Source organism: Calidris pugnax, unplaced genomic scaffold (assembly GCF_001431845.1).
Source record: "Calidris pugnax isolate Ruff unplaced genomic scaffold, ASM143184v1 scaffold13, whole genome shotgun sequence".
Lineage (NCBI taxonomy): Eukaryota > Metazoa > Chordata > Aves > Charadriiformes > Scolopacidae > Calidris > Calidris pugnax.
Window position 1 is genome coordinate 12,342,213 of NW_015090810.1, and position 13,564 is coordinate 12,355,776.

The window sequence follows — 13,564 nt, forward strand, 5'->3', positions numbered from 1 at the left end:
AAAATAGGCAAAAGGATTCTGAATGGATCTGTAAATATATCCTCTTTCATTAGACTGATGTATTAAAATATCATGTGGTTAGCTGTGTGATGTTCTTGCTTGCTAGTGTATGCAGAAATATTTTTGAACTCACTCTTCTGAAAAAGAGAGACATAGAAAAGCAGGATTTCATAGGAGAAAAAAAAAAAGACCTTGGTATGATAGTATCAATAATGTATGTATTAATAGTTTGTTGCCATAATTTTGAAACATTTCTCATTTTCAATAAATATACGTATAATTATATCTCTGAAGTGCATTGTCAAATTTTAGCATATTGACATTGCACATTGACATTACAACCAAGACAGTGAACAAAACTAATTTTGTCTTTCTCTATTTTTAAGATCCGGATTTTAAGGACCTTGGCGTTTTGAAACCATTACCAGGTTGGTATGTTGTGTTTTATTTTAAACCTTCGAGGCTTTTGCATTCTGCTGTAGAAAATATTTTTGTTTTCTGTTCAGGTTTCATTTTTTCTGGTATTTTGTTATTCAGTTTGTGAGTTTGAGATGGGAGGACCTGAAGGAATTGTGGAATCGATACAAATAGTCAAAGAAGGAAAAGCTTCTGAAACTGAAGCAGTAGACTGTAAATGGTACATCCGAGCACCACCTCGATCCAAGGTCAGTCCTTATTCAGTTGCTGATTTGCTATTTAATTTAAGAAATTGACTTTTCTAATGTGTTGTGCATTTCTTAGCACAGTCAGATCTTGTTTAATAACTTTACAGCTCGAACTTGAACACTATTTTTTTTCCTTCTGCTGTGGCAGGGTAATTTGTCACCTGAGTCAAAATAACCTTCTTTCTCTATAAATAATGATGTGGGCAGAGTTTATTTGCTTTTTGTGCCATAAGTAATTCTCTTAAATTCATTTTTAATTTTGCTCACACTTTTAAAGAATCAATGTGTTTTCTTAAGCGGGAGGTAATCTTATCACTTTAATTTTCAATATATTTCAAATACCTAATATAGACACTACTAAGGGAATACTGCTGGTCCCTAAGGCCGTCATTGTTTCTTGCCTGGGAGATTTGAAAATGGAGCCAAGGTAAAATCATGTTCCTCTGTATGAGATTTTTAGTTCCTTTGGTTTAGAGCCACAGACAAAAAGAGAGTCTTTTCTCTCCAACCACAGTCAGCAAGTCATGTCTTTGTAACAAACAGGAGAGGGCTGCAGTGAATTTAACAATTATTTTCTGGAATTCTATTTGAGTTCCTCTCTTATACATGCTTTATCAGTTATTATATGGATTAATTTTTGCTGGCTATACTACCATTGCTCCTGTTTTTGCAACTGGAACAGCTTTGTGCTTCCCATCTACTTTCATTCTCTCTGCTAAAGAGTGTTATATTTTTGCTAGCTGTCTTTATTGGACAGGAAAGGTTTTACAAGGTAAAATTAATATATCTACTAATCTCTGCCATCTTTATACTGATAATGCTTTTTTTTTATAATCTCAGAGCAGACTGTACTGAATATATCTAATTGTTCCAACATTCGGTATTGAATAAGCAGAGGGAAGTGTTTTCCAGAAGAGAAAAAGTCATTAGTATAAGCATTTTTCTATTGTGAAAGTTTAGGAGAGGAGCTGAATAGTTGGCTCATAAAGAGTACAGATAAATTACTTCCAGAATGTACTTTAATGTATCTTTTTTTTTTAATTTTTTTTCACTTTTGGATGAAGTCAATATTCTTAGAGGTTTTCAATTAAGTAGATGAGCTTCCCGCTTTGCTACAGTAAGTAGCTATAGATGTGAAATGACTGGACTGCTGAGTGATTATTGTGTATAAGAATTATATGCTTAGGTATTAGTAGAAAGAAAAGAGGTAAATAAAAAATGAGATTTATGTTTATTAGAATCAGCACAACTAAATAAGATATTAATATTGTCCTCTAGTCTTAATTTCAGTTTATGCTTGGTTGGTAGATAACATCATTGTGATAGTCTCACTTGATCTAAGTCTAAAGTTCTATATGATTCAAAGTTCTGTTAGAAATCCCATATTTATTTACCTGTAGGATTTATCCACATTTCAGTCCTGATATAACAACACAAATTGTGTGGGTACACAACCATAAACACAGTGTGTAGCAGAAGTATGTCACACTACAGCTGTTAATATAGGATTAAAGATTCTTTGGTTCTTCATGGACTTCTATACCTGCATTTAGTTGTGTTGCATTTCAAAAAGCGTACACCAGCTGAAGAGCATCTGGAAGGGAAAGCAATGAGAGACTTCTAGAAAACCTGAGGAAAGACTGGAAGTTATTTAATGTCATCTAGAATATTTTGTGAAGGAGCATGATACCAGATAATAAAAAGCTTTTACAATGAGGAAGGAATGTTCTGATATCCATGTCTATAGGATAAGTCATGGTCTTACACTCCAAAAGAAAGATTCGGGTTAGATACTAGGGAAGCAAATTTCAAACAGCAAGGAGGGGATTATGAGTGATCGGTCAATAAAGTTTTCTTAAGTCAGCATTGCTAGCAGTCTTAAAGTGCAGGTCTTTTCTCTCTATGAAAAATGAAAGAAACATTACTAATCCTACTTTTAGGCAGAGGAGTGGCCCGGATCATCTCTTGATGAATCTTGCTACTCCTGTTTTACAGAATTTCCATATATGAAGGAAGGACTTAGTGGTTAAAACTTTAAAAAACCTCATATGAAGTAAGATTTATGGTAAGGTTGTTTATTGGCCTGATTCAATTGAACTGGATTCTATTGTCCATATTTTACAGTTAGCTTCCTTTCTGCATATCTAACCTTGAACTAATGATATATTCAGTACAATAATTCAGTGACATCATTCTAATTTATGGCAGCTTACACCTATGAAAACAGGCTCTCCTGCTAAGAACAGCAAGAACTCAGCAGACGTCTTTAAATCCACATGTTCCTGTACTCTGGGCTGCACAGTTTGTTACTGGGAACTATGCCTAAAAGGCCAGAGTTTCTCAGACAGAGTGAGGGTTGGATCTTTACATCTTTAGTTTCTTAATTAAACTGTGCGAGAATGCAGGCTGCTTGCAATTTCATTTGGCTTAAGCTCATCCAATCTAAACTCTTCTGCAGAAGCAAGACGCAGGTCCTTTCCTTGGTTTGCAATTCCCAATTCAAGCCAAGTCTGAGCTCAACATATAGGCAATGAGATCAGTCAGGGAGTATGAACCTGAGATCTCTTCAAACTGACAGTCTGGATGTAACGCTGCTGCTATCCTCAGCAAGCTAGAATGGGACAGAGAACAGCAAATTTCTTGCACACATTTAGAGCCATCACTAATTACTTTATAGAATCAAAAGCAAAATGCTGAAAATGCATGAAGAACTGAAACTTGCTGGAAGTGCAGAAGACAGTAGGAGCCAGTTTAAGCAGAACTTCAATCTATACAAAGACATGGAGCCTTGTATTTGACAGTGACTGGTTGCAAAGTGTGTGTCTCTTGTAATCATTCAAAGTCAGCTCCTGCTAAGCAAGATAGCTGAGAATCTGGAGTTCAGAAATACTGGGGGTTCTGCACTTTGCATAGAAGCAGACTTCAATCAGTAGAGAGCAAGAATGTAAAACGAAGCAGACAGCTGCTGACCAAGTGTGCCAACCGACCTGAAACAGTAAAGAGCTGGAGGAACCTCTCCATCCCAAAACTCTTCACTGTAAGACTGCTGTTGGGGAGCAGGGGGAGAGGGATGTGCGGTGTGCAGGGTGGGAGCAGGGCAAGGGTGGGAGCAGGGCAAGGGTGGTCACAGGGCCAGGACATGGCTGATGAGGAGAGCTAGGCAGGCCTAGCCATGCCGGTCGGGGTGTAGTGGTGGCTACGGTGACCAGTGGCAATGGGGTCAGCTATAGCTTGAGCTGGGTCAGCACCTCAGTGAGATGAGGCTGGGGCAGTGAGGCTCAAGGCTGGGTGTGGACCAAAGGCCCGAGTGGGGCCAAGACACTTGAGTATTTACAAAGCATAGGCTACCTAGTAGAGGCTCTAAATCACCTATCACTATTTTCATGGTGGACCTTGTATCCACATATCTGATCAAAGAGATGATGCTTTCAGTTCCAGGTGCCTGACTTTCAGATTGAATGTAGTCTGGTGAGAGAATGGGCTGTTGCACATACATTCCTAGACAGTCTGTGTGAACCAATCTGACTAAACCAAAATATTTTGTGTTCTCACATGTGAAGTGAAAACCTATGCTGTCAGATGAGACCTGTAAGAAAAAAAAACCAACAAAACATTTAAGCTCTCAGTGCTAGCAGACTAGCATATCCCTAATTTTTGGAGGCTTCTTAGTCAGATGTAGAAGAGAAGGTTTAAGTAGTGCACTAAAATTTAATAAGAGGCATTTGGGGGGCAGTTCCTGAAATGTTACAAATAAATGAAATTTAGAAACTGAAAAACCTAATAGTCAGAGACACTTTTACAGGCTCCATCTTTGAAGAAGCTCTGAAGCTTGCTAACATACAGATAATGCAAATAATATTATGAATAAAAAAAAAAAAAACAACACATTTATATAGCATCCCTGGAACAAGGTGAACAAATTAGGTTTAAACAAATAGAAAATATTGTTTACTTATGTTAAACTATTAAAATAACTTCTTTGAAACAGTTTTATTAGGTGAAGATGCAAGGCAAGCACCTGTGTAGAATTGTGTATGTAGAATCTCTTCTAGCAGGCATGGTAATACACATGCCAGAGTAGTATTGACCAAAAAAAGCACTTCCAAGTTAGCATGAACCTATTCCATTCAGGTATAGAAATATCATCAACCTCAACATCCCCAAAACAAATTATTATTAAGAAATGTAATTTAAAAAACCTACTGATGAAAGTAATAAAGCATCTACCAAAGAGAACAGACGAATCAGGTTGTGATGTACAGTTTTCAGTGTTAAAAAGCAGGGCAGCACCAAAGAGCCGTAAAGGTTGTCACTTGCAAACATTTTGCCACTGTACGAGAGAAAAATGAGGGTGACTTGACGGTTAGAATAAATGTCAGTTATTGGGGACTCGTAGAAGTCTGAAGAAACAAATAGGACAAAGCAAAGAAATCTGAAGAGTTTCACTTGTCCAGGAAAATGGTATTTTTATGTCTGAGCCTGGCTGTGAATCACACAGTGTTAGAAGAAGTACCATATAAGGTTGTCACCTCTGAGAGACGGTGTTCTTCAAACACCAACAGAGAGGAAAATATGAGGTATGGAGCTCTCTGTTTGCACAGCATGGACCCAGACTGATAACAGCAGGCATAAAAATGTCAAAAAACCCTCAAACAAACAAAAAACTGAACAGAACATGTACTGTTAACACTTTCATGCGTAAGTAATGTTAATTTTCAAAAAATAAGTTTAGGATCCAAGCAACAGGACAGGCTACTTTAGAAGACAAATTCAGCATTGTTAGTAATATGTTTGTTAGGCTGGTACGCTTGTGGTCTTTTTGTCTTGAAGGAGATTAATTAGTGTTGCACAACCTGCTTTAAAAAACTGGGCTTCCCAGGCCTAAATTCTACAGGTATCATCTTGAAAGTCCTTTGTTAATCACATAGAGCTGAACAAGATGCAGAACAAAGCAAACACTGTAACTGATCACTGAGCAATAGGGAAAGACATAGGACCATTTAACCCAGTCCTGCACTTAGAATAGAATTGACTGAACCTAGAAGTCGAATATGCAAAATCTGGATGTTTGGCCCTGATGAAGAGGAGATTTTTGTCTTGCATCTAAATTGCTTTTGGCAGTTGAACGATGGCTTTTTGTTTGGTTGGTTTGGTTTGTTTTGTGTTGAAGCATTATAAAGGACTGAATGTCTGTGCACATATATTAAGTCTGATATTCTGGGATATGGATTGAAACTTTTCCTGACTGGCCTGATCAATCATGTTGTCAGCCCTAACCTTCAGTGATTGATTAAAAAGCAGAACTCATCAAAAGTGATTCACTATGAAGAGATCATAATCTGACCATTTTACTGAGGTGATGTATTATTCATAATTTACAACGATTCTTTTTTTTTTCCCTAATATAGGCAGTCAGAGATTTCTGTTGTTTTCAAATTTAAATTAAAAAAATAGTAAAACTTATGCAGCATTTCCTTTTTCATGACTTTGATGATAATACAAACCTTAAAGTTGACAAGACAATTATTTAAAATACACTGTGACCAAGTGTAAATTACATACGCCACAGTTGCAGTGAGGGTTTATCGGTTTTGTTGCTAATAACATTGGCATTTGCAGTGATGTCTTGAAGCTCAGGAAGAGGTAATACTTGTGCATTAGGAGCCTGTTCTTTTAAGTAATGTGAAACATGATTTGAGAAAAGCATCTTATTAAAGCTTTACAACAAAAACGTGGAAGAAGAAGACACAACAATTATGCTGCTTCTTTCAAATGAGATGTTCTCTTCAACAAGAATGTCCTGATTATGCTAATATAGTGTGTCAGTACCTAAGGAAATGTTATCATTCTAAAAGCTCCCATTGGCATCAATGAAAAAAGGCTTAACGTAGGCAGATGGCGGCATTTGAGTTTGTGACCTCTTTTTTGTTCATCTGTTTTCTTTTAGGGGAGCAAAGTTTCTTATCCACTGCTGGTAGAATTAATGACTAAGATCTCAGTAAATGAAATAACCAGAAATATTGATAACGTTTCTCTCACTTTCTGCTTAATTTCTTTTAGTGAGATCCACATACCAGTGAAAGTAATGAGAATAGTGCCACTGATTATGTATCAGGAACATTTTGCATTAGATAACAGTTTGTCATATAATCAGTTTTATTCTTTCCCTGGGGAAGTCAATTTATTAGTCATTTTCTTTTGCCAGTGTGGGTCTTACAGCCAGTGACAGGAACAATGGCAAATATATAGAAATAAAACCATAAAAATTGGCAGAGGCGTGCAGATGCAATTAAATTATTCCAGCTCTTCAAAATAAAATCTGATCCAATATCAAGGTATCAGTTTGTGTAATCAAGTTTCCAGTTTTTAAAAATGCACTGCAGTCTTAATCCATAGGTCTGATCCAAATATACTTATGTAAATGGAAAGATACCCACTGATTTCAGTGAGCTTTGGATCAAGTAATCATTACTTTTTATAAAGTTCCGAGTAATAGTCATCTCCAAAGGAGACTGTAAGAATGAAACTTCAATGCACCTCAGAATATCAGGAATTTATTTTCTCTAATTTATGAAATTTTATTCTATTGGAGAAGGTGTCATCTATTTTTCTGAAGGATGGCCATAGATTTTAAAGCCAAATATTTCTTTCCAGTGGTTCCAGGACCTATCAAGTCTATATATGTTATGATTTTAGCTGAATTTATCACAGAGAGAAATGAACTCGTATGATCAACAGCAGAATTCAGGCTTGGGAAGAACTGGAAGTGTTGGCTTCTTCGCTGAAAGACTCAAAGTGAAGTGCTAAGTTATTGTTCTCTCGATTCCCTCTCACCATTTACAGCTGCTACTCTAAGAAATATTTCACTATTTTATAAGGGTGGCGTGCCACCAGAAACTAGACTACATCAAATGAAAAGCCCATGGAAATAAGACTTTGGCTGTGTTGTTATGTGAACAATCTGTTTGAACAGGTCAGGAATAATTGATGAATGCTGGAAATTACTATGAGAGCTGGTATTTTACAACCTCAGTGAGGATTAGCACACATTTCTTGTAAGAATGAGAACTAATATAAATTACATCTCAATAGTGAAATGGGATACCAGATACAAGATACATATGTGCTTATATATATGTATACACACATATGTATGTATATACAAGTATATATACATACATATGTATATATAAGTATATATATGTACATATAAGTATATATACTTATATGTATATACATACATATAAGACAGCAGGATAGAAATAAAGAACAAATGAACAAGTGTAAGAAGTCCTTCTCTCATTAGGTGAAGTATAGTTTTACTGATGTTCTGCGGTCAGACCAAGGTATCTTTTTCTGCAGTAAGAGCTTTCCTGAAGAATGTTGCAAGATGAAAATATGATAGATGTACATTGTATTATATCTGCATGGTATATCATATCTATACATGGTATATTAGAACATATAAGTGGTATACACGTGATAGGCATATATGGCATTAAAATAATTAATCATGAATATATGTTGAAAGCCTTCTGTGCGTTCCTATAAGACATTTGTCTGACATGCTTTACTTCCTGGGAAACAGTCATATGTATACAGTATTGCATATAATCAGCTGCAGGATTGTATTGCATTACCTGTGGCAAAGCTGGCAAGCAGTGGAACACTCATCTGAAGCCAGCAGCTGCTGTTAGTGGAGGAAAGAAAAGCAAGGTGCACATTTAGCTCTCCATTCTAAGTGAAACATTATGCAGAGATGGACTACCTCAGCAGCTTTACAGGAGAGGCTGGGTGCCAAGGTTTCACGGTGTGTGTTACGGTTTTGTTTGAGCAGGAGCAACTGGTCTCTAGGATACAGGAAGCAGCTCTCCAGTGTGTCCCAACTATATCCAGTTGCTGGGTGTGGGTATCATGGCTCTGTCGCTTCCTATACATCGTCACTCCCTCATAATCTTGCTCTGCCAGGACAATAGCATGCCCGTGCCAGCTGGACCCCAAGAGCCACTAATACAAGAGGGTCTTATCAAGCCACATGAGTGAGGACTAAATCCTCATCTCTTGTTGTCCACCCCAGTTCTGCATGGCTGCGTTTGAGTCCCTGACTGATTCAAAATTCCTGATTGCAGCTCTCTTGCTAGCCTTTTGCTGCTCACTTTTGCGTGGTTCCAATTGATTTTAATTTCTGCACATTTTCAAGACAGAAATGCTCCAAATATCTGGATAATACCAAGAACAAGGATTTGGAGCACAAGAAGGAGTAAAGGGTCAGATGCCTGAGCACCTGTGGAGGGGAGGAAGAGTGTAGAAAGTGTAAGAGAGACTTGTAGAGGGAGTGGCCAGTGCCAAGAACTTCAGAAATGCATCTTCAGAATTCAAGACAAGCCTTTAAGTATGACTTCACCAAGGAAGTAGGTGACCTGTTTTGACAGGAATGGAAACTTCATGTCCCTCAGCAGGAGAGGAAATGGCGAGACATCTCAAGACAACACATTTATAAAAAGTGGGGGATACTGTGAGAAAATTTCAGCAATGTTGGGTGACTGAAATCTAGTAATATTTCATTCTACTGCAGGGGTGGAGCAAGCAGTAACTTAAATTAAAAACACTATAAAAAGTACTCCTTGATATAAGGTGTTGCCATCTTAATATTACTTTGTGTATTGCTGTTCACTGTTCAATTTTTAAGAGATCAATATAAGCAGCTTCCTTAATTTATGGTATTTAAAAAACAGGATATTTGGTAAAAGTAGAATTCACTTAAGTGCATTTTAATTGAGATATATTCCTCTGAAGAGTTCTGGAGGTTGGGAATGTTGGAAGAGAAGTAAGGATTACCATAAGTGATAACATACTAGAAGAAGATTAAGCAAGCAAAATGAAACAGTATACCAAATTTAATACGATAGTAAAACTTGTTTTACAAATATTCTTTTCAGAGAGACCAGCTGCAAAGCGTAACAAGGAATGAAAATGTACTATAATGCAGTATCTGAGAAGGCTCATTTAAAAATCTGAGCTATTATTAAACAGGGGCAGGCACATAATTCTCAAATCATAAAAGCTTTAATATATTAATGAGGCGGTGGGTCCTGTTGCTGTGTTTGTGTACTTTAGACAAATCCAGAGCAGCTTTTTAAGCAATTGTTCTGTGCATGTAAAAAACTACTTGAAGTTTACAAGACTGTTTGTAAAGAAGTATACCTGATGTCTAATACAGTAGAGTTTCTTTTTGGTTAGTTTTTCAAGTGAAGATGCATATAACTGGTGGCTGGGTATGTTTACTGGCTTTTTATGCCGCTTCTACCCTACTTCAACTTTCTGTATCATTCCCCTGAAGTCTCCTGGGTATGCTTGGCAGCTTGATTATGTACCATGTGTTTATTTAAAATATTGCTTAGCTTCTCTGTTACAGGAATACTTGATGCTGCTTGTATTAGCAATTGCTTTTAAAATGAGTGGTTTTCCCTATTAAAGTCGTATACAGAATTGAGTATCAAACAATAGCATTTTCTCCTCACCTCTGCTTCTTTTCGAGTAGATTTAACGAGTTCTTTGCAAAAGGCAAGACATCTACTACATTTACAATTTAGTTTGTATGCATGAGACATTTCCTAAAAAACTTTCTAGGTTTCTAGCAGTTTCCACGAAATACTCTTGATTTCAACCCTGTTAAATTATGAAGATATATACCATAAGACTTTGTTTAGAAAAGCTGAGATGGTGGCCAAATTGCTTGAGGAAACATGAAAAGATTAATGATTGAGTTCTGCCTGGCTCCCAGATTCTCACTTCCTGAATCAGTGTAGCTGAGTCATATCACAAAGATGACACATATTGACTCTGGGGAGGGAGCAGCAATTATTTGCCTTATTATTTTCCATGTCAGGCAAGTAATAGAGCAATATTGTGCCAGCCAGCGAAAGAAGAAATTTCTAGCTTGTCTGTCCTTCAGCTTGGACTGTTATACACACTTCTCAAAGACAGGTATATATTTGGAAATAAGGACCTTACTGCAAAGAAGAACAAAAAAACCTAGATCTTCCACTAGAATCTACTTTGAAGCAAGACAAAATACCAGGAAGTATAAACAGTGCTCAGTTTCCATACTAATGCCCTTCCAGAGAAGTGGCCTGTGGATCACCAGCTCCAGAAAGATTATTTTGATGGTGGTGTTATCTTGGTGGTAGTTTTTCTTCCACAAGGTAGAGAAAAGGTGTTTAATGTTTGTTTAGTCATTCTCAAATATCTGTACATGTTACCTTTGTTATTTGTTTACTTCATAGATCTATTTGCGATTCTTGGACTACGAGATGCAGAATTCTAATGAATGTAAAAGGAATTTCGTAGCTGTCTATGACGGAAGCAGCTCTGTGGAGGATTTGAAAGCGAAGTTTTGCAGCACTGTTGCTAATGATGTAATGCTGAGGACAGGTCTCGGTGTAATCCGCATGTGGGCAGATGAAGGCAGTCGAAGCAGCCGATTCCAGATGCTCTTCACATCTTTCCAAGAACGTAAGACCATAATCACTGTGTCTGCCTTTCAATTTGTTAAGTCATGCAGATCCCCGAAACTCTTAATATTTTCTTCATGCAGAAAAGTCGCTGAAGAATGTTCCCAAACAAACTTTGCAAATATTCAGGATAGCTTTTATTCCATGCATTTGTAGCATGTAATAATTTGTAATGCAGTAGAGAGAGTATAGGATTCAGAGATAGGAAGACAACTATGAGTAGTCATTACCTTTCCTATCCTATGACCCCAAATTTTATCTGATCCCCAAGTTATTGAGTCACTTTGTCTCAGTTTTCCCTAACACGTGGAAAATAATACCGTTCTGAAGGTTTTTATCAGGCCTGATGCTTTTCTATGAATTTGACTTTTTAGATCTTATTATGATGGGCATTTGAAAAATACCTTATGATTATTTTATCACAGATGGTGGATGTATTTGTGCATATTCCAGAATGCACTTATCAATAAACATATATTAACATATATAAACAGATATTGTTAAGCAAATAATTTAGTTACTTTTTTGTAGTAAGAGAAGTTTCCTAAAAGCCTTATTTGATGTTTTGATTAATATTCTCTCTTGCCTGCATTCATATGTTTATATGATTTCTGGACTCAGATAATAAGCAAAACAGCTTTTGAAAGAAACAAAAGGTACTTCTAGCCAGTTTTAAAAAAACAAATAAAGTGCAAAAAACCCTCAACAAAACCCAATAATCCTATTCACTGAAAGTTATTGATTCAGATAGTCACCTGTGAATGATATTGATTTGTTTTCTTTGATGGAAAAAATGCATATTTGGTACCTTGAGGAAGGAGTATATGCATTTATTTTCACATACTGATTCGCTTTCACTTTTAATGTATTTTTTGGTTTGAGCATCACATGTCTGACAGGAAGATTTCTGTGCAGTTGTCAGTGGTTGGAATGAAGGCACAATCCTACCAAACACATTCTTCATCTGTATTCTGTGTATGTGTACCCTGCAATGAGGCAATGAGACTCTGTTGAGAGCAGCCTCTGTAATTCCTTAATTATGGCTCTGATTAAAAATTTCTGACAGGCTACATGCCTGAAACTGCATACACCACTCTACTCTCACACTGCAGCCTCAGGGTGGATTATATTTTTCTTATCAATAAATCAGGCCAGGGTCTAAAAGACACTGAGAACCCTCAGCTGAGATGATACTGCCCTTTTCTCATTTCTGCAACTGGAGATGTCTTGAATATTCAAGATCTAGTTCATTTTTTTTTCACAAGGCATCCTGATCTGTTACCTTAGAAACAACTGCATAGACACTGGAGGTTCGCAGCATAAAAAGAACTGGAGAGTGATGACTAACTTGAAATGAAGGTTTGAATAAGTATGCGTTTGCAAGGAAAAATGTGTTTTTTTCTCTTATAGTATTCCTGATATGTTTACCTGAGACCCTACATCTTATGAGCTACTCCGTTCTTGTAAACAGATGAGAATTTATACTGTATGATATTCTGACTGGGAATTTGAAAATATTAACATGGTGTGTTTTCTGTAAATGTGTTCTAAAGAATCATTGCACACTAAAAGCTTAAAATTTATTAAGGGCTCAATTGTGCCTGCTCATAAATATTAGAAGAAACTGCATTCATGTTTTTAGTGCTGGAAGTTGAGTTTAAGGGTTTAAAGGTCATGATGATTGTTCTTTCTGTGACATGTCAGTTGTCCAGAAATGCTGCCCTATGCTGCAGACTGGTGCTGGCTGTCAGGAGTCAGCTGGAGCAGATGTCCAGTGTGCGCACTGCGAGACACAACTCATACCATGCAAACTGCAATGTCTTTCAGCAGCATGTGGGAATAATTAGATCATCTGCATGGAAGAGAGGGAATGTCAGTCCTCATTCAGGGAGATAAGCATCAGGGAACAGATACCTGTGTCTCTACCCCAGGACAAAGAGGAAAAAAGCTATCATGTTCACCTACAGCTGAGAAAGAAATAAAATAGTAGATGACATTATGTGTGGTTATGTGTATGGGAAAGAGTGACAAAGTAAAAATCCCTCTATGTACTGTTGCTGTGTGAATGGCCAGGAGGTGTGATCTGTAGCTCCCGAAGTTCCCCTCCTTAGTATGGAGATAAATTGTTGAGATTACAGTCTTTCCTAACAGAAGGGTTTGTGATCTGGAAGTGGTTTTTTGTAGAAACAGACTACTTAGCCTGAGGAATATTTTCTTTCTATGTAAGTCTGCTTAGTGTTAATTCTTGTTATAGAGCTGTTTCCTGGAGACTTGATATTTGCGTAGAACAGAGAAATCTTAAAGACATTTCTTATATGACTATTTTCATATGGTTTGATCAGTGTGCTCCAATTACGTTTGAAATATATGTGTCTTTTTTGTTTG

General features: G+C 36.9%; 1 protein-coding gene across 4 annotated transcripts in view; it reads left to right on the forward strand.

The window, feature by feature from the left end:
• NETO1 (neuropilin and tolloid like 1) overlaps positions 1–13,564 on the forward strand; it is a 92,554-nt gene that overhangs the window by 43,076 nt on the left and 35,914 nt on the right. For 3 of the 4 annotated variants that reach the window (XM_014938616.1, XM_014938614.1, XM_014938615.1), the window contains exons 5-7: positions 387–428; positions 538–665; positions 10,952–11,180. In XM_014938616.1, the coding sequence (XP_014794102.1) occupies positions 387–428; positions 538–665; positions 10,952–11,180 (399 nt within the window). Of the gene's footprint in view, positions 1–386; positions 429–506; positions 666–10,951; positions 11,181–13,564 lie in introns of those variants that run through there. The other variant, XM_014938617.1, reaches the window with a different exon arrangement.